Genomic DNA, 23,102 nt, shown 5'->3' on the forward strand with positions numbered 1-23,102 from the left:
CGTTTAACACTTCGTTCTAAATTTTACGAGTTAACACGCCACAACGTGCGTATGGGGTTCAACGCTTTTTCATCTTGTTTTTTTCCCATTTGACAGACCTGTCGCAACACGTCTATTTTTCTCCGTTTGATAGGTTTCTCGCAACCTGCGAATCAGATAGGCTCGCCGCCATGTAAAAAACATTTACCTCTCATCTAATATATCTAATATGATATTTAACTATCGAGTCCCTGCCGCATTGCGGCGGATGGCAACTCTAGTTATTCATCAAAAATAAACATTCAAATATGCACTATTATAATACCGTCCACCCAAACTTTTATTTCACTTCAAGGGATTCATAATCATACATACCAAATAAACACAACAAATCACATGTAATCAACGATAGAAACTAAAGCTAAATTGCATAGCCTTGGATATCTGAATCTTGTTCCAATTGCTTTATACCTTTTTCGTCTAAATGAACCCATGCCTCGACACCATCACCCTCATGATCATCCATCAAGATCACCAAATTTTGGGTTGGAAGCTTTCCGGGACTTGCCCAAACCGGTTTACCACAACCAAAATCAGCTTGGTAATATGAAAACTTGCACCAAGAACTGAAGATATATATCCTCATGTTCACAACATTATCAGGAGACATGTTCCGATTCCATTCAAGATATGGATCAATTACAACTTCGTATTCTTCCTTGCCTTGTGTAAGCATTTTAGTACAATCTTGAACTGTTTTACTAACCGAGTCACGCAAAATCATGAAAAAGTCCTGATAAGTGATGTTTTCCCCTTCACCTGGCCTGAGTCGTGAAGGCGCTATCGCAAAAAAATTACCACACGAATTCGTGTGCAGTTCGGGGAGTACTTTATCTCTCAACGCAACTGCTTGGATGAGAAAAGAAGCCTTGGATTCTACGTAGTTCGCTTGTTCCATATGAACAAAGGCCTTCCAGAACAACGCGATAACAAGTTGCACTTTTGAGGGTCGACGAGGCGTGTTTTCATCTAAACCAACATTTTCTCTCATAGCGGATATTGCCTTCGCTTTAAAAACAAACCTTCGCGCCTCGTTTTGTATGCCAACACTCGACCTAGGATTTGTAAAGTCGGGCAAACCTCTTTGTGGGAAGCAAGTTGGCAAGTTAAAAACAGGAGAGTAAATTTCATGTTTATGTTTTCCATTGCTTCTAGCGGCCCAGTTGTTAATAAAGAGGCACATAGTACCCATATCTGAGATTCTATGTGAAAAGCACATACCAATTGCAAAACCACCACACTCAAAAGTGGTGACTTTGATAGATAACATGGGATCATTAACTTCATTAACCTCTCGAGCCTCACACGGTACGAGACTGTTTAGCGCACCGGGGTCCAACTCGTGTCCTAGGCCTAGAATCTCCAAGAGTCGGACATTCGCGTTACCTAGGACATATAAAACACCTTGATCGTTACAATCAATCATCGAAAGCTCACGAATATATCTTCCAGCGAACGGGTAAAATTCACTCAAAGTTTTGGATAAAGTATCCTCCAAGTGGTCACATATGTTTTCAAATGGTCCATTTAGGTCACTAGGTGGTGTGGAATAGTATAGGATGAGAGGGACGTTCACGGATGGGGCTAGCTCATCGAAGAAAGAAATCTTGTAGTACCGATCGGTTGTGGATGTTGGTCTTGAGGGTTTCACAAGTTTTGACGTGTAGGTTGTGACCTTCATCATTGGCTTGTGCATGATTTAGCGATGGTCATTTGTGGCACATTTATAATGAAGTCAAGTTGATTGGACACATGTAATTAATATTTGAATTAATATTGGAATTAATTTTTGTGATTTTAAAAGTATATAACTTTTTCATATACAGTAGAAACTCTATAAAATAATACATTTGGGACCACCAAAATTTATTAACTAAAAGAGTTATTAATTAATCGATAAATTAATAATTATTAATTTATATATTAATTAATATTTTATTAATTTATAGTAGAATACTTAGTTTACAAACACCTTTCAAGCATCCACTTAATAATTGTATACAATGAATGTGTATCAAATGAACGGCCCAATTTGAAAGAAACCTTCAATCTCCCACCTTATTATGCTTCTTGTGTTCAAATTATTGAAAGCGTTATTGGAATTAATAAAGATGATATCGATGAAGAAGATGATGAAAGTTCTACAATGGAGCCCCATTCGCGAAACGAAGCTATTAAAGCGGCAATCACATTGAACAATTTCTTGTTGAGCTATGAGAAAACAACACCAGAAGTTCTTACCATGCTAAGGAAAATTAGAGACGAGATTCAAGGGAAAATTGATTTCAACAAAAAGCAAAAGACAATTGAGTCATTTTTCAAGAAACCTTCATAAATCATTCATGTAATATGCTATATATAAGAATATTAATATTAATTTATATTTTATATGGGGTCTAAAGAAATTATAAAAAATGTATTATCTTATAATTTTAGCGAATTATTAATTTAGCACCCTATCCCCGAGTCGGGACCGGCAAAAAATATTATCTTAGAGATTTTATTAAATAATCGAGTATTATCTACTGTATTAATATTGTATTTATTTATTATTATTATTATTTTATTATTCCATATATAAATTAGTAACTTTTTTGTGCATTAGGAGTTGTATCCCAAGCTTAGGTTTTTTTTTTAAAAAAAAAAAAAAAACAAACTTTGATATTTCACTTTCAACCTAGAAGTTTTATCTTTTTACATTTTAACCCATTTGAATTTTTACTTTTTACTCAAAGGTTTTCCATCTTTTGTAATTTAACACAACACTTTATTATTTACAACTTTGGTCTCCCGTACTTTTTATCTTTCGCAAGTTTTTTGTTTTACATTTCGTCCTAAATTTTGCGAGTTAACATGTGGTAGCGTGCATGTGAGTCTTAACATTTTTTGCTCTATTTTTTCATATTTGACAGACCCGTCGCAACGCGTCTATTTTTTCCCTTTTGGAAAGTTCGCCGTAACGGGCAGCTCCTAGATCGACTAAGTTATTATTTTTCTACGTTTTACGTTTCTGATTAATTTCTTCTGTATTATCGTGTTCGTATATTATCGTGTTCGTGTATTATCGTGTACAGGTATACTCCATATACCAGCCCTAGTCTTGATAGGGTTATAGTGGCTTTTGATTTTTAAGAAGAAAATTAGTGTTCAACAACTAACATGTAATAAGTTAAGATTAATTTGGTATAATTTATAAGTATAAATAAAATAACATGAGGTATTATTAGACTCTACTCTGGTTTATGGTATACTTTACATGATGAATGTTAGATTAGTTATTATAATAATTTAACTATTTTTATCTAAGATATAATTTACTAAAGTTTAAATACAATTTGATAGTAACATAAATATAAGTGCCTTCAACTTTGAGATACATTATGCAATAGGTGGTAGTACTTCCAGCATTAAAGGTTTTTTGTGCATTAGTGAGTTGTATTGTTTTGATTCTTTGTTGTATTTTTCTTTTTCTAAGACAACTATTAATTTTATAAAAATATTACTTTTTTTTATCCTATTTAAAAAATATAACAATTTTTAATGTATTTTTATTAACAATTTTATAATAATTTTTTAACAGAAAAAATATAGCATTTAACAAAAATATATATACCAGATCAGTTTTGTACGAAACTTCAGGGTAAGCGGATTGCTCGTCACTTAATGACTCTTGCGTGTAAGAAGGCTCACCAACGTCTTCTTGTACTCCCGAGGCACTACTAACGAAAAAGTTATTGTCATATTCTTCATGTCCGTACGAGGCACCGTAACCGGCTTTATAATATGGAGACCCATAACCATGATTATAGCTAGGCACGACTAACTGAAAAAAAAAATAACGGTTAAATCATAACGAAACATCTAAAAGCCTTCGTAATAATAAATAAATTTATTTTTATCTCGTTGTAGTTATTTTGCATATACAAGAAACCATAAGTACAAAACTATTAACTAAAACTTAGATAATTTAGTTATTTTACGTATACAAGAAACCATAAGTACAAAACTATTAATTGAAACTTAAAAAGTAAGCAATAAACATATCAAAGATATTTAGATATGTTAGTTATTTTACATTTACAAAAACCATAAGTACAAAACTATTAAGTATAAGTAAACCAGAGACAATGTATGAAAAAATGACAAATGATGCCCAAAATACAATAAAGTTTATAATTTAAAAGCCTTATCTTGGGGAACTTGACGAAGTAGAAAAAAAATATGAACAAACCCATTGACCCAAGTGAGAACAACTGTATAAGTTTTTTGTTATAATTTTTAGTGAGAATGTAACAAAATGATGAAAATCACAACGGTTAAATCATAACAACACAACTAAAAGCCTTCATAATAATATGTAAATTTATTTTTATTTCGTTGTAGATATTTTGTATATACAAGAAACCATAAGTATATGCAATAGGTGGTAGTACTTCCAGCATTAAAGGTTTTTTGTGCATTAGTGAGTTGTATTGTTTTGATTCTCTGTTGTATTTTTCTTTTTCTAAGACAACTATTAATTTTATAAAAATATTACATTTTTAATTAATTTTTTTATCCTATATAAAAAATATAACAATTTTTAATGTATTTTTATTAACAATTTTATAATAATTTTTTAACATAAAAATATAGCATTTAACAAAAATATATATCATTCGTACCTGATCAGTTTTGTACGAAAGTTCAGGTCAATGACTCTTGCGCGTATGACGGCTCACCAACTTCTTCTTGTACTCCCGAGGCACTACTAACGAAAAAGTTATTGTCATATTCTTCATGTCGTACGAGGCACCGTAACCGGCTTTATAATATGGAGACCCATAACCGTGATTATAGCTAGGCACGACTAACTGAAAAAAAAAATATTTGTTAAATCATAACGACACATCTAAAAGCCTTCGTAATAATAAATAAATTTATTTTTATCACGTTGTAGTTATTTTGCATATACAAGAAACGATAAGTACAAAACTATTAATTAAAACTTAGATAATTTAGTTATTTTACGTATACAAGAAACCATAAGTACAAAACTATTAATTGAAACTTAAAAAGTAAGCAATAAACATATCAAAGATATTTAGATATGTTAGTTATTTTACATTTACAAGAAACCATATGTACAAAACTATTAAGTATAAGTAAACCAGAGACATTGTATGAAAAAATGACAAATGATGCCCAAAATACAATAAATTCTATAATTTAAAAGCCTTATCTTGGGGAACTTGACCAAGTAGAAAAAAAAAATATGAACAAACCCATTGACCAAAGTCAAAACATAAGTTTTTTGTTATAATTTTTTGTGAGAATGTAACAAAATGATGAAAAAACAACGGTTAAATCATAACAACACAACTAAAAGCCTTCATAATAATAAGTAAATTTATTTTTATTTCGTTGTAGTTATTTTGCATATACAAGAAACCATAAGTACAAAACTATTAATTAAAACTTAGATAATTTAGTTATTTTACATATACAAGAAACCGCAAGTACAAAACTATTAATTGAAACTTGAAAAGTAAGCAATAAAAATGATGAACACATAAATATTTCACAACATCTACATAAAAATTATACAATTGTTCAAATCGTGGCGTTGGCTCTCAAGGATAAAGAATTTTTTTTTTCAAGAGGTTCCTTTTGTTATATTCTCACTAAAATCTCATCCTTATCTTAGTGAAATTGACGATGTAGAAAAAAATGATGAACACATAAATATTTCTTTAAAATTTTGAGATGATAGCAAGAAGGTTCTTAAATCTTAATTGATATAGAGTAGGTGACAGGAAATAGTGGCAATGGAGATTGATTGTAGTGAGTATATCAAATTCTAATAAAAGATTTAAGTTAAGTCCTATAATATTCTCTCTTTCAATTCAATTCATTAGTAATATTAATAACTAATTAAATTTTGTTTTAATTAATAGATTAATAGATAAATTCATCACAAACTATTTAGTTGAAATAATTACTTCACTTCACTGTTTCTAATGTATAAACTCAAACCCAAGTGTTATTATTTTACACATTTTTTGTGGTGTTAATATGAAATATTAATGCATATATAACTAAAAAATAATTTTTTTAATAACATAACACCATGTTTCTTAGATAATAGCAATTGATTTTTTTAAAGTATTTTTAATAACATAACACCATATTTCTTAGATAATTCCAATTATTTTTTTTACAAATGTAAACATATCATTGACTTATATTTATACTTGATTTACGCAAAATAGATAAAGTAAATCAAACCATATGCTTATCCATTTTAAGAAGTAAAAAAATCATTGATTTTAAAATTATAGATAATTTATATATTTTCTAATCACAAAATAAGAATTGCAAATAATTAATTAATAATATCATTAATGGATTGAGGAATCGAACTATAACTTATCCATTTAAGAAGTATAAAAAAATCATAAATTTTAAAATTATAGATAATTTATATATTTTTAATCATAAATTAAAATTAGATATATTTAATTAATAATATCATTAATGAATTGAAGAAAATAATGTCATGTGACATTATTGTGAGTCTTTTGAATGAGATAATGACATGTGACATTATTGAGAGTCTTTTATTAGAATACAATTAAAGAAGAGAAGATTAATAGTGTTGTACAACATCTAATGCATGTTTTACAAGTTCATCAATTTTTTTTGTCCTTTATTATATTTCGTCATTTAGTGTAAACTTTTTTATTTACTGTTTTTTTTCGTTTACATTAACCAAATTACGTTTCTACCCTTAAATAGTTTTTTTTAATGAACACGTTAATACCGTTTTAGACATATGTTTTCTTATTTTCTTTTTCTTTGCTATAACGAGTGTGACAAAGGTTTTTTTTAGTTTAATATTTTTAAACGAACACGTCGATACTCTTTTAAACATAATTTTTAACTTTTTTCTTTGCTATAACGAGCGCGCCAAAACCGACAATGTTTTCTTTTTCGTTTACCTTAATTTTATCTTTGTTATTTACTATATCGTTTTACCCTTTTTTATTATTTTGATGTTTAGAGTCGAGTTACGACGCAAATAGCATAACCCATTAATATATCATTTTAATTAATTTTACAAATTTATTTATCGGTTGTCATGGTGCGCTATAGGTTCTGAATTCCAACCGCGTCCTTGCGCAACGCGCGGGTAACTACAACCCTAGTTTTATATAATTGTAATCTATTACATAAAGTAATGAATTCGATAAACACGTACATGCAAACAAACCTATTTTGAGATATATTTTAAGTAATTGGTAAATGTAATTTATTGAATAAAGTGATGATTCGATAAACGCGTATGTACATACACACAACCTACTCGTTTGATTCATTGAAAAATTATGAATATGTTGTGAAACAACAAGCCTAATAGCTAAACAATATAGATGAGATGTAAAGAAAAAGAGATTAATATTTCATTCATAGGTGTATCTAATACAAGAGAATACAATGACTATATATATAGGAGATGGTGTCTTGGAAAACAAGCTAAGTTGTTTTCGGAGTTGATAACCACAATAACAATATTTATATTCATAACACTCCCTCTTGGTTATCAACATAATACGCTTGATGATGCCTCGTTAAAAACCTTGCTAGGAAAACCCGGTGGGACAAAACCATAGCTAAGGGGAAAAGAGTGCAGCGTGTAATGCGCATTATCTCCCCCTGATACTTCTGGATCAGGTATGTTGCCTCATTAAAAACCTTACTAAGAAAACCCAATGGGACAAAACTTAGTCAAGGGAAAAAGAGTGCAACTTGAATAAGTATCCCCCAATGTTATGTATCATTTTGATATTGAAAGTTTACATGAAAAAGTATAATATGTTTAGATATGACACCTGAGTGTTATATCCTCTGAATCTCATTATCTAGTTATAAAAGGTCATAAGATGTATGATTGATAAATCTTATATGATTCGAACGTTTAGTCACTTCATATTGATGTTATGTGAAGAAAAAGATTATATACAACGAAAATTTGGATACAATAATTTTCATTGTCACACCTGAGATATATGCTCCTAAAGTAGCATAGCATTATGAGATTCATGAAAATTTTGAAATAATATATACTCGTATAACTGAGTAAAGAATGAAAAGCTATGAAACTTGTTTTGGTTCTACTCCATTCCCAGAAGTGAATGTGAGTAAAGAATAAAAAGCTATTGATCATTGTAAAGATTAGTGATCATGGACATTATTGAGAAAATTGTAATGATGGGATCGACCATGAGAATTATATAATGGTCAAGTTAATAATGAGATTGACTATTAAAACTGTAGTGAAGGTCATAATGAGAACGACCACCAAAAGTGTCAAACTAAAGGAATGTTATATGAGAATATATAGTTTGGAATGATGATACGGTCTTCTCTCATATGTTATGTCTTGAATTATCATGAGTGCAAGTGATACATATTGATCATAAACCAGAAGTTTATACATCATGATTATTTAATTAGTTGGCATGACTGGTTAGACCACACCGAGTCGATGATGTTGTGAAACTTAACGAAGAATCAAAAGATTCTTGTCATCTTTGCTCTCAAGGGAAATTAATGATTCACCAACCAAAGTAGGGTAAGAATCCCTAAATATTCTGGAAGTGATTAAAGGATATGCATATCCCAACATGATACCATTTAGTGTTTTAAATCGATGCATCGTCTAAATGGTTATCAAATCCACAACCTAAAGTTTGTGTGATTCTGGCTTAGCTAATGTGATCACAAGCATATTATTCCAGATTGACATATTTATTTTGGTTGTAATAGTGAATTGGATTCCCAAGTTATTGATCATCATTGGAATACACGTTTTGTTGAGACGATCGCTAAACGTCTATGATTGGTTGCAAAACCTATGATTATGATAGTAGAAGTTCATATGTTATGGACATGTTATTTTACATGCAACATTAATTCACATCAAGCCAACAATTCATAATACTTTGTCCCCGTATCGTTGGTTTTTGGTTAGGAACCAAAGATGTCCCATCAAAGATTTTGGTTGTGCGACATATATTGAAATTGATCCACCACGATGCACAAAGATGGGACCTTAAAAAGTGGCTGGGAATATATGATAATGAATAAAGCCACTGAGGAGATATTTAATTACGGCTCAATTATTTGATATCAATATCAATGGATTAACATTCCCAACATCAGGGGGAGATAAAAAGCAGTTGGAAAATATGAGAGTTGGTATGAAATATCATTGATCCTCAAAAGCTAAAAGTGTGAACCAAAAGTTCAGTTAATAACTCATTTACAAAGATTAGCGAATCTATTACCAGACACATTCATTGACCTTAAAGAGGTGATTTATCACATATGCCAACTGCTAATGCTCCAATTAAGATGAGTGTCCCAGAAGGACAACCACATATTTGTGATGGGTCTATTGCACGTCTAATGCGTGGTAGACTAATTGATTCCAATAATAAAGTTCCTTGAAAGTTGGAGCAAGTAATTAAGATGGTCAAGTCGGGGTTATATTACTGTGGTCTCCTGAAGAGACATTAGACATGATGGTTCTAGAAGAACCTTAGGTACCTGAAAATAAAGAGATCTCATTATATTGTATCATGTCTATGGAATATATGGAATCGAAACAAAATCGACATTGTGACACCCCAGGAAAACCAGGAAACCACACAACCTATCTAGCTTCCTCAGTAACTACGTGCTAAATTTCGGGACAAAATTTCTTTCAAGTTGGGGATGATGCGACAACCCGAGTTTCCAAGGTCTTTCCTCGATTAATCATTACATGTTTCTGAATTGTGTTTGTATAACTTTGTTGCCTTGTGATTTTGCATGTTTACTTTATGATTGAGAGTTTGTGTTGATTAATCATTATACAATTTATTGTTAAGGTGTGAGGATATAGACTGTGAACTTATGAACCATGTAAACCCTATATCATTACTGTTGCGACGAAATGAGCTCAATGAACTTAGAGTTCGTCACACCTCACATGACGAAATCAGAGAGTTCGCCACCTTTGGGATTTCGTCAAAACCATTGCGACGAACTTAGAGTTCGTCGCCCTCCTTTGAGAGTTCGCCATCTTTACCCCGATGAAATCAGGGAGTTCGCCGGCCCAAGTTTCCCTGAAGCCCGGTCAGGGCCCAACATCTTATCAGTTACGCATTTAACGTATTAGGTTGCGTAGATGATCAGTTATCAACCCTAGAGTCTCTCTCTCCTTTCTTCGGTGTGACGGCATTGCTGAGTTCTCCAAACTCTCTCTAGCGATCAATCTATCATTCTTTCTATCTCGGTTAGTTCGTACCGTTGTTTATTTGTGCATGACTTTTTGGTAGATCACTACATGTTTGCGTATGTGTATATATATATATATATATATCTGAATGATAAAGTTCTGTGATTTGAGAATATATGTTCATGGAGAGGGAGGAGGATCTTGTAATGTTGTTAAACCTTTTTGAATGATTCGTTAACTGATTGGGATGGATGGTCGTTTTCGATATGTTACTGATGTATTGTATCATGATGTTAATGATCTGATACGTGGATAGGATTAATGATTGATGGTTAGCTAAAAGGTTGCAAATAAGGTGTCTGTGTCATGTAACTGACAATGATGATTAGGGTTTTCATATAATTATGCATAATTGTTACTTGAATGGATTCCAATGATGTTGATCGTATGATAGAAATGATGATATAATCATGTAACTGTTAGAATGTAATTAGGGTTTCTGTGTTACGAAACTATTGATGATGAAAACCCTGTCCCGATGAAATCACTACCCCGACGAAGACACTGTCCCGACGAAAACCCAGAGCCGACGAAAACCCTTTGGGATTTCGTCGCCCAGGGGATTTCGTCGCCTGGGGGTTTTCGCCGAAGGGATTTTGCCGAAAGTTCTGTCAAGTTGGGAAACAGACACAGTAACTCAGTTAAGTCTGTTAGGTCTGTTAATGGATAGCTATGTTAGAATAAACTAAGAAATCAATTATATCAAATATGAATTGTATGAATTTGATTAGCTGTTTACGTGATACATGATGTTAACTGCCAAGCACACTTTGTGATATAGATTGCATGTGAGTCATTGCGAACATAAACTAATTGTCTATACGTGCATACTATAGGCTTTGACTGAATTGTTTGTGCAAGTAGATAAGCATACCCAGCAAACCAAGGTGAGTTCACACACTTTCTAAGGCATGGGATTCCCGGTGGTTGGGAATGGGTTAAAGAATTAAAACGGAACCTACATATCCTCCTTGGGTAGGATATGTACCGCCATCCTCCATGGGTAGGATGCCAATATTAATCCTGCGTATTCTCCTTGGGTAGAAGTAGAATACGTACGTTCGTCCTCTTTGGGTAGGACAACAACCTTAAACTTACGAGACAAAACTCTATCATGAAGTCCCTCATTTTTATATCGACTTAATCGTCGGGCCAATGACGAGCGGGTCATCAGTTAATAGCGCTATTAGGGTTGACAAGCGTGTACTAATGGAGCTGTGCATTTAGTCAATGAGGATAGACATTGACGTAGGGCACAACTTACTTTCGTCAGTTGTCGTCGATATGGTAACGGTCTAGTGGTTTACGTGGGGAAGCCCCCACTGATTATGGATATGGATTGGGAAATAAAGATACCCTGTTAACTCGTGATTTACGAAACAACTTATGGTTTTCAAAACAAACTACTAAAACTAAACAACCAACTGTGAACTCGCTCAACTTTGTTGTTGACTCATTGTTACATGCCTTGCAGGTCGTTAGGTGCTTATGGAGCTTGCACAGGGAGGAGTGGTCGTTGTGGTACATGGACTGTTGAGTCCTATGTCAAACATTTAAACTTTATGAACAATTACTTATGTTTGGGTTTTACATTTTATTCTTCCGATGGTAACTTAAAGTTGGTTATTTTCTTTTGGACACCAATTATATTGTGGTTGGTTTTATTTATTTAATTAATTATGTTGTTCAATATGATTGGTGGCTTGATCCTGGTCAGTCACACCTCCATGCGGTGATACTCCGCTTGTGGATTTTGGGGGTGTGACAGATTGGTATCAGAGCCATTGGTTATAGCGAATTTGGTTTTAAAAAAAAGGGAAAAGCTTTTTGACAAAACCAGACTATAACCTGTACAGTGCTCAACGATCCACAATGACGCTTCGCTCCACGTGCAAGGCTGAACACTATAGGTGATACGATTTATGTTTATATTGCCTACTTGTTAGTTACATAGTACATTATTCATGGTATGCTTAGATAAATATAGCAACTATTGTTAGACACTTATTGTGTGCTTACTCTCTTCTGTCACTCCACACTCACGCATTGTCACGACACTTTTCTCACCCATGCACTCTTTATTGTGAAGATCATTAGTGGACGTATCAACCTAACTCAAGCCCAGCTAACGGCTTTAATCAATGAACAAGTTACTGCAGCACTCGCAGCCGCTCAGGCAGGAGGTCAACATACTCAGCCTCCTGTGTGTACTTTCAAAACTTTTATGGACTGCCGACCTACTACTTTCAGTGGCACTGAAGGAGCTGTAGGCCTCCTCCACTAGTTTGAGAAGCTCGAGTCTGTTTTCGAGATGTGTGAATGCCCTGAGGCTCGTAGGGTGAAGTATGCTACTGGTACTCTTGAAGGTGTAGCACTCACATGGTGGAACACTCAGGTTCAAATGCTGGGGTTGGTCATTGCTAATGCCACCCCATGGAACGATTTCAAGGAATTAATCAAGGAAGAGTACTGTAATCGTGATGACATCCACAAGCTGGAAGTAGAGTTCTACAACTTAAAGATGACGGGGTCGGAAATTAAGCGTACATGAAAAGATCGAACGAGCTGGCAATCTTGTGTCCCACTATGGTGGATCCTCCTATCAAGCGTATCGAGCTGTACCTTATAGGTTTAGTACCAGAGATCCAGAGCCATGTGACCGCAGCAAACCTCGCCACTATCCAGCAAGTTATTCGTTTGGCAGTCGAGCAGAACAGGCTGCCCAAGCGTATCGGTGCTACTACTACTACTTCTGATGCCCCCAGCGACAACAAATGCAAATGGGATGGAGTCTCAAGCAAGGGTTCCACATCAGCTCAGTCTCAGTCTCAGCAGCAAAAGACTGATGACTACAAGAGCCCTGGTCAGCAATCTTCGGGTAGTCAGGGGCAGGGTGGATACAGAGGAAACCACCTTAAGTGCAACCGATGCAACATGCATCATAGTGGGTCGTGCAACAAGGGTCGTTGTCTGAGGTGTAACAAGCCTGGTCATGAAGCTAAGGATTGCAGGGCGCACGACCGGCAAATCAGAATCGTCTATAACAGCCGCCAGCTCCACAGAATCAGCAGCAGCAACAACAGGGTAACAGTGGATGCTATCAGTGTGGTGCTGAAGGTCACTTCAAAAGAAACTGCCCCCAGTTGAACCAGAATCAGAACAACAACAATAATCAGGGGAACGGGAACAATAACGGGGGTAACAATGATGGCAATGGTGCCAGAGGACGTGTTTTCGTGCTGGGTCAGGGTGACGCGAGGAACGATCCCAACGTTGTGATGGGTAAGTTTCTTCTGGATGACTTCTTTGTTACTGTTTTATTCGATTCGGGTGCCGATACTAGTTATGTGTCCTTAAAAGTTAGTCAAATGCTTAAGCGCACTCCAACACTTTTAAACACCATACACACGGTAGAACTAGCAAAAGGTAAAAGTCTTGAAGCCACACACATAGTTAAGGGTTGTAATCTCGTCTTAGCTGGTCAGACATTCTCTATCGATCTTATTCCTATCGTTCTTGGTAGTTTCGACGTCGTTATTGGGATGGATTGGTTGTCTCAACATCAAGTGGAGATTATTTGCAAGGAGAAAATCGTCCGTATTTCTCGTCAGGTAAAGAACCTCTCATGATTCATGGCGACAAGAGTGGCGCTATTGTGGGCATCGTCTCTTTCCTTAAGGCCCATAAGTGTTTGCGAAAGGGCCACACTGCTATTCTAGCCCTCGTTTCTGATACATCATCGAAAAAAAAGAACATAGGAGACATACCTATTGTGCGTGACTTTCCTGAGGTATTTCCTGAGAAATTACCTGGTCTTCCGCCTCATCGACAAGTCGAGTTTCAAATCGAGCTAGCTCCTGGAGCGGCACCAATAGCTCGTGCGCCTTATCGTCTAGCTCCGTCTTAACTTGAAGAACTGTCCACGCAACTACAAGAGCTCTTGGACAAGGGTTTTATTCGCCCTAGCTCTTCGCCTTGGGGAGCTCCAGTATTATTTGTGAAGAAGAAAGACGGTACCTTCAGAATGTGTATTGACTACCGCGAACTCAACAAGGTGACCGTGAAGAATCGTTATCCCCTCCCACGCATCGATGACTTTTTCGACCAGTTGCAAGGGTCGAGTTACTACTCAACGATTGACCTCATGTCAGGCTACCATCAACTGAGAGTCCGAGACGAGGATATCTCTAAGACAGCGTTCAGAACTCGTTATGGGCATTACGAGTTTCTGGTTATGCCTTTTGGATTGACGAATGCACCTGCGGTCTTCATGGATCTCATGAACCGAGTGTGCAAACCTTACCTGGATAAGTTTGTCATAGTTTTCATCGACGACATCCTGATCTATTCGAAGAGTCAGGAGGAACACGAGCAACACCTGAGGCTTATTTTGGAACTTCTTCAAACAGAGCAGTTGTATGCCAAATTTTCGAAATGCGACTTCTAGCTTCGCGAAGTCCATTTTCTAGGCCACGTGGTAAACAAGGATGGGATTCATGTTGATCCATCCAAGGTAGACTCGATCAAGAACTGGCCTGCACCCCGTACACCAACAGAAATCCGCCAATTGTTGGTTTTGGCGGGCTACTACAGAAGGTTCATCAAGGATTTCTCCAAGATTGCGCAACCTCTCACCTCACTAACTCAGAAAGGAGTCACCTATCGTTGGGGTGATGCACAGGAATCTGCGTTTCAGCACTAAAAAGATAGACTTTGTAGCGCACCAATTCTCTTACTGCCTGAAGGCACAGACGATTTCGTGGTTTACTGCGACGCGTCCATCCAAGGACTTGGTTGCTTGTTGATGCAACGTGACAAGGTCATCGCTTACGCATCACGCCAACTTAAGGTTCACGAAAAGAACTACACTACGCATGACTTGGAGTTGGGAGCAGTGGTTTTTGCTCTTAAGATATGGAGACATTACCTGTACAGTACCAAGTGCATCATTTACACCGATCACAGGAGTCTCGAGCATATCTTCAAGCAAAAGGAGTTAAACATGCGACAACGTCGATGGGTCGAGCTCTTGAATGATTACGAATGCACGATCAAGTACCATCCGGGCAAAGCCAATGTTGTGACCGACGCCCTCAGTCGAGAGGATACTACACCCAAGCGCGTGCGAGCGTTACAACTTACCATCCAATCCAGTCTTCCTACTCAGATACGAGATGCTCAGGTTGAAGCATTGAAAGCAGAGAATATCAGGGCCGAGTCTCTACGAGGATCGAGGAAGCGGTTAGAACAAAAGGAAGACGGCGCTTACTACGTAACATGGCACATCTGGGTTCCACTTTATGGAAACTTACGTGAGCTTGTGATGGATGAAGCGCATAAGTCTCGTTACTCAGTACATCCTGGTTCGGATAAGATGTACCACGACTTAAAGACTACGTACTGGTGGCCTAGCATGAAATCCAACATAGCAACTTACGTCAGCAAATGTTTGACTTGTGCGAGAGTCAAGATTGAATATCAGAAACCATCAGGCCTACTCCAACAACCAGAGATCCTGACATGGAAATGGGAGCAAATTTCCATGGATTTCGTTACTGGCCCGCCTAGATCTCAACGCGGAAATGACACTATTTAGGTGATAGTGGATCGATTGACTAAGTCTGCACACTTCTTGGCTATCAAGGAAACAGACAAGTTTTCTACTCTAGCAGACGTTTACTTAAAGGAAGTGGTTTCGAGGCACGGGGTGCCAACCTCCATTATTTCCGATCGTGATGCGTGTTTTACTTCTGAACTGTGGCAAGCAATGCACAAGTCCTTTGGCTCACGTTTAGACATGAGCACAACATATCACCCGCAAACGGATGGACAGACTGAACGCACCATCCAAACCCTTGAAGACATTCTTAGGGCATGTGTGATTGACTTTGGTAATGGCTGGGAACGACATCTACCTTTAGTGGAATTTTCGTATAATAACAGCTACCACACCAGTATCCAGGCCGCTCCGTTTGAGGCATTGTACGGACATAAATTCCGATCACCTCTTTGCTGGGTAGAAGTTGGTGACAGCCAAATCACTGGCCCAGAACTTGTGGTAGACACAACTGAGAAGATTGCTCAGATACGACAACGAATGGCGGTAGCTCGTGACCGTCAGAAAAGCTACGCTGATAAGCGCAGGAAACCACTCGAGTTCCAGGTTGGGGTTCGAGTGCTACTCAAAGTCTCACCTTGGAAAGGTGTAGTTCATTTTGGCAAATGAGGCAAACTCAATCCGCGTTATGTCGGACCATTCGAAATCATTGAGAAAATTTGTAAAGTCGCTTACATGTTGAATCTACCTGAAGAACTCAGTGGAGTTCACAACGTTTTCCACGTATCAAATCTGAAGAAGTGTCTGTTAGATGAGACCCTCATAGTTCCTTTGAAGGAGCTCACAATCGACGATCAGTTGCGATTCATCGAGGAACCAGTTGAAATCACAGACCGAGACGTTAAGGTTCTCAAGCGCACTAGAATACCTCTTGTTCAAGTTCGTTGGAACTCCCGTCGTGGCCCAGAGTCCACCTGGGAACGAGAAGACCAAATGAAACTCAAGTATCCCCATTTGTTTGAGAAAAGTGCAACCACTGCTGAGGCTGAAGCTACTGCGGAATTTCAGGACGGAATTCCAAACCAACGGGGGGATGATGTGACACCACAGGAAAACCAGGAAACCACGCAACGTATCTAGCTTCCTCAGTAACTACGTGCTAAATTTCGGGACAAAATTTCTTTCAAGTTGGGGATGATGTGACAACCCGAGTTTCCAAGGTCTTTCCTCAATTAATCATTACATGTTTCCGAATTGCGTTTGTATAACTTTGTTGCCTTGTGATTTTGCATGTTTACTTTATGATTGAGAGTTTGTGTTGACTAATCATTATACAATTTATTGTTAAGGTGTGAGGATATAGACTTTGAACTTATGAACCATGTAAACCCTATGTCTTTACTGTTGCGACGAAATGAGCTCAACGAACTTAGAGTTCGTCACACCTCACACGACGAAATCAGAGACTTCGTCGCCTTTGGGATTTCGTCAAAACCATTGCGACGAACTTAGAGTTTGTCGCCCTCCTTTGAGAGTTCACCATCTTTACCCCGACGAAATCAGGGAGTTCGCCGGCCCAAGTTTCCCCGAAGCCCGGTCAGGGCCCAACATGTTATCAGTTACACATTTAACGTATTAGGTTGCGTAGATGATCAGTTATATACCGTAAAGTCTCTCTCTCCTTTCTTCGGTGCGACGGCATTGCTGAGTTCTCCAAACTCTCTCTAGCGATCAATCTATCATTCTTTCTATCTCGGTTAGTTCGTACCGTTGTTTATTTGTGCATGGCTTTTTGGAAGATCACTACATGTTTGCGTATGTGTACATATATCTATCTGAATGATAAAGTTCTGTGGTTTGAGAATATATGTTCATGTATAGGGAGGAGGATCTTGTAATGTTGTTAAACCTTTTTGAATGATTCGTTAACTGATTGGGATGGATGGTCGTTTTCGATATGTTACTGATGTATTGTATCATGATGTTGATGATCTGATTCATGGATAGGATTAATGATTGATGGTTAGCTAAAAGGTTGCAAATAAGGTGTCTGTGTCATGTAACTGACAATGATGATTAGGGTTTTCATATAATTATGCATAACTGTTACTTGAATGGATTCCAATGATGCTGATCGTATGATAGAAATGATGATATAATCATGTAACTGTTAGAATGTAATTAGGGTTTCTGTGTTACGAAACTATTGATGATGAAAACCCTGTCCCGACGAAATCACTACCCCGACGAAGACGATGTCGCGACCAAAACCCAGAGCCGACGAAAATCATGATGAAAACCCTTTGGGATTTCGTCGCCCAGGGGATTTCGTCGCCTGGGGGTTTTCGCCCAAGGGATTTCACCGAAAGTTCTGTCAAGTTGGGAAACAGACACAGTAACTCAGTTAAGTCTATTAGGTCTGTTAATGGATAGCTATGTTAGAATAAATTGAGAAATCAATTATATCAAGTATGAATTGTATGAATTTGATTAACTATTTACGTGATACATGATGTTAACTGCCAAGCACACTTTGTGATATAGATTGCATGTGAGTCATTGCGAACATAAACTGAGTGTGTATACGTGCATACTATAGGCTTTGACTGAATTGTTTGTGCAAGTAGATAAGCATACCAAGCAAACCGAGGTGAGTTCACACACTTTCTAAGGCATGGGATTCCCGATGGTTGGGAATCGGTTAAAGAATTAAAACGAAACCTACATATCCTCCTTGGGTAGGATATGTACCGCCATCCTCCACGGGTAGGTTGCCAATATTAATCCTGCGTATTCTCCTTGGGTAGAATACGTACGTTCGTCCTCCTTGGGTAGGACAACAACCTTAAGCTTACTAGACAAAACTCTATCATGAAGTCCCTCATTTTTATATCGACTTAATCGCGGGGCCAATGGCGAGCGGGTCATTAGTTAATAGCGCTATTAGGGTTGACAAGCCTCACACCGAGCCGGCAGGACGGGCGTGTACTAATGGATCTTGGCACTTAGTCAATGATGATAGACATTGACGTAGGGCACAACTTACTTTCGTCAGTTGTCGATATGGTAACGGTCTAGTGGTTCACATGGGGAAGCCCCCACTGATTATGGATATGGATTGGGAAATAAAGATATTGGTTAACTCGTAGTTTACGAAACAACTTATGGTTTTCAAAACAAACTACTAAAACTAAACAACCAACTGTGAACTCGCTCAACTTTGTTGTTGACTCGTTGTTACATGCCTTGCAGGTCGTTAGGTGCTTATGGAGCTTGCACAGGGAGGAGTGGTCGTTGTGGGACATGGACTGTTGAGTCCTATGTCAAACATTTAAACTTTATGAACTATTACTTATGTTTGGGTTTTACATTTTATGCTTCCGCTGTTAACTTAAAGTTGGTTATTTTCTTTTGGACACCAATTATATTGTGGTTGGTTTTATTTATTTAATTACGTTGTCCAATATGATTGGTGGCTTGATCCTGGTCAGTTACGCCTCCATGCGGTGATACTCCGCTTGTGGATTTTGGGTGTGTGACAGACGTCGTCATACTTATGTATATAATATAGCGCTTGAAATGATGAGGATCATAATTTAAGATCATCCTATGAGAAATGATTGGCCAAAATGGAAGATGCAAATGAGGCAGGGTTGAATTCTCTATTAAAAATGGAAAGTTTTCGGACCAACAGTCCGTACAACTGAAGTTGTAAAACATATTGGATACAAATGGGTTTTTTTTTATGTGAATCATGAATTGAAATCAATAAGCAATATAAGACAAAATTGGTGGCACAAAATATTTGCAACGACCCATGATTGATGATGAGGAGACACATTTTCCAGTGGTGGATGCATTGACTTTCCAATATCTTATTAGTCTGGTAATATAAAGAGAGAATTGACATGCGTATTAGAAATGTTATGTATAATTTTGATACTGAAAGTTTACATGAAAGTTCTTGATGGATTTAAATTGTCAAATTCATGTATATACTATCGAATTGAATATAACAGGAACTCTGCATGAGTATCCTAAAGCAATTGAGTGCTTGAAAGGTTAATTGAAACATCATAACAATGTAATACTTGTGCACCAAGAAACATACATAGAAAACTTGTACCCAGTGATTATGATATCCCAATAAATATTGTACACACATGGTACAATATGGATTTTTGAGATAAAAGCAAGTGTTCATGACATTTTTGCATATGATATAGATATCTATGTGTTATATGGGTAAGTTTATGTAGCAAAACTCATGAAGAGTGAATGCACGTGCATATTTGGATAAGATGGGTAGAATTCCCTCATGGATTGATAATGCCAGAAGCTTTGACATAAAAAACATCAAGAATGTACTATATGAAGTTGATAAAATACGTATGGCTAAAATAGTTAGGTCAAATGTTGTACAACTTGAGATATTCGCATAAAGAGTGATATAAGTTTGATTAAATTAGCCATGTTTTATCAAATTTTACTTTTAAAAGTTCACTATAATCGCAGTTTACAGTGATGATATTTACACATCGTCGAGAGAAACTGTTGAGCTTTTAGATAGAGAATTTTTGAAAGACCTTGACCATGTAATTATTGCTCGACCTATAGTTCGAGCATATGTATAAGTACATCTAGAAGATGTCAGGTCGTTTTAGTATGGACAAAACTTATCCTTTAAGTATGTTAAAGGTTGTTAAGTCACTTGCTATAAGAAAAAAATTATCATCATATCTTACCAAAGTAGGAATTCCCATTCCAAAAGTACCATAATTTCTTTCCAGCTATGCATGATTGTATGTATCTTTTATTTGAATTTATCAACATGATATATCACTGCCCAATGATAAGACATTGGAATGGTATATGTCAATACCCTGAAGGTAAGAATGATATGTGGCTATATTTTACTAACTCGTCAAAACAAGTTTGGTTAGTCTTGTAGATGTAGGAATGTAACAACACACAATCGTGGACATGTGATATTTTTTGAAAGGAGGGACCTAAAGTCTCGTTAGAAGATTATACAACATTGCTCAACATAAAGGATTGCACATTAAGTGATCGAGCAATAAATCATTGTTACCAAATCTTTGTTCGACTTTTAGTGAAGATGGACACACGTCACTTAAAGGATACATGTTAAAATAAGGGGGATACTTATTCATTTGAGTGCTAATAAAACAATTAACTTTGGCCTTATATTTTTTATTTAATAAGATCGATATAAATACTTAAAAAGAATATAACTGCAATAGTGATAATCTTTCGATAAAAACCATTATACATCATTATCTCTTTTATTAATAGCAAGTACGTAACTTTCAAAATATTGTTTGTTCCATAAGGAACAAAACTAAAATATTGTTTGTTTCATAACGAACAAAACTATATGACGAAAGAACCATGAAATCATTCATCTTGAATCATATATTACAGTTATAGAAGCAAACAAATATTTATAAAGATAAGAAAATCAGCAAATAATATGTAAAGATATGAAAATCAACATATGATTTTTAACTTCTAATTTATAGCAATAATTTCTCATCAATAGAAGTTATATAATAACTAGTCATATAATTTCATATAAACACTATATATCTTGTCACTGGAACGTTTCATGTATTCATATATAATACAATCCATGTATATTTTAATGAAGTTCAAATATCAACACATATATGATACATACAAAAAGAAGGTAATAAAACCAATTAAATTAAAGACTATATATGTGATTATCAATATTCAGTTTTGTTTTAGTTTTCTCAACAAATAACAAATATGTCACTCTATGAAAATCAATCATAAAACTTATCACTACAATTTACAATGGTTATAACAAGGTCAAGTAAACAAAATTGTACCATGATATATGAAAATTATTTGTCCATGATTCTTATCAATTTTATTGAATATATTTTAAACATATATATCAATCTTACTTACTGAATATATTTTAGACATATATAGAGTGTCTAACAAAATATATATAATTACTACAAAATAGAGACTCAACCAAATCATGAAAAAGCAATAAATATTAAACCATAATATGTAGTTTTGATAATCCTTTATACTCAAGCCAGGAGTTTGTGCTATATAAAGACTCATGGTTTAGGAACAATACCTTATAATGCACATATTTAAACGAACACACATATTCTTTCACTTTAATAAATGATATGATTTAAAGGATTACAAATTAAATCATTTAAAATCATCAACAAGTCGTATGCTCATTAAAATTAATTCTCACAATTCGAATAGCCTCCAACTTTAACTCATAGTTCCAATATATAAAAGAGACGTGGCAACCAAATATACTGTTTCTCATATTCATATTTCACATAAACAAAAAATGACCGATATTTATAAGTAGTCGATATATTTTTGTAGGCATTATTTTCCTACCTTTTTTAATTACCATAATAAGAAATATAAAAATTATAGCTTCCATATCCATATATAGTTGATATATATAATACTAAGATCACAATGAATAAGCGTTATACCAGCTTAGATTTAAGAATTGTGTATACTAAAAAAATAACAGTTATGTTGGTACCTCATATAGGATCTGTTCGTTAGGAACTTAGATGAATCGACTTTGACTAATGTGCGGAATCTATTTGATCAAATCACAGATGTACGACAAAGTATTCAATGCTAAATTGCTGTCTGATCTTTCTATTCAACTGTTATGAAAGTACAAAAGCACCTGTGAAAGTCAGACTGATAAGAGTTCTCCTCAGAGTCAAAAGTGCTACATGCCATACCCGGATAGGTATTTATAGGCAACTCAGGAGTGTGATAGGTGCTGTCCGACCGAGTGGTAGTCCGCTCGGATGGCTTATCCGGTCGGATGACCATCCGACTGGATGACACATGTCATTCGACGGACATAACCTTTACAATACAAAACCAACTCCTAAGTTGTCATTCTTACTACATACATATTAACATTCAAGTACATAAAATATACAAAACATGACTAAATGCTAACGGAAGCTGCAGACGTATGAATTAACAGACTCCCCCTCGGATGTAGCTGCAGTTCCTTCCAGCATAGTCTTCAGTTCTTCCTGTTGCGCCTTCGTTCTTTCGCTTTCTGTCTTCTCTTTTCAGCTTTTTCCTCTAACATTCTTCGCCTTATATGTCTACCTTCATCGA

At 35.7% G+C, this 23,102-nt stretch overlaps 1 protein-coding gene across 1 annotated transcript; it reads right to left on the reverse strand.

The window, feature by feature from the left end:
* Positions 1-301: 301 nt before the first annotated feature.
* On the reverse strand, positions 302-1,735 carry LOC110929194 (pelargonidin 3-O-(6-caffeoylglucoside) 5-O-(6-O-malonylglucoside) 4'''-malonyltransferase). Its single transcript, XM_022172322.2, has one exon. It carries the CDS (start codon positions 1,733-1,735, stop codon positions 401-403), a length of 1,335 nt encoding a protein of 444 aa, XP_022028014.2. The 3' UTR covers positions 302-400.
* Positions 1,736-23,102: the final 21,367 nt, after the last annotated feature.

The sequence above is a fragment of the Helianthus annuus genome, chromosome 3 (genome assembly GCF_002127325.2).
Source record: "Helianthus annuus cultivar XRQ/B chromosome 3, HanXRQr2.0-SUNRISE, whole genome shotgun sequence".
NCBI classification, from domain to species: domain Eukaryota; kingdom Viridiplantae; phylum Streptophyta; class Magnoliopsida; order Asterales; family Asteraceae; genus Helianthus; species Helianthus annuus.

Bases quoted from the DNA above. Each gene is read 5' to 3' on its own strand.
- LOC110929194 (XM_022172322.2), bottom strand. From the start codon at position 1,735: ATGCACAAGCCAATGATGAAGGTCACAACCTACACGTCAAAACTTGTG.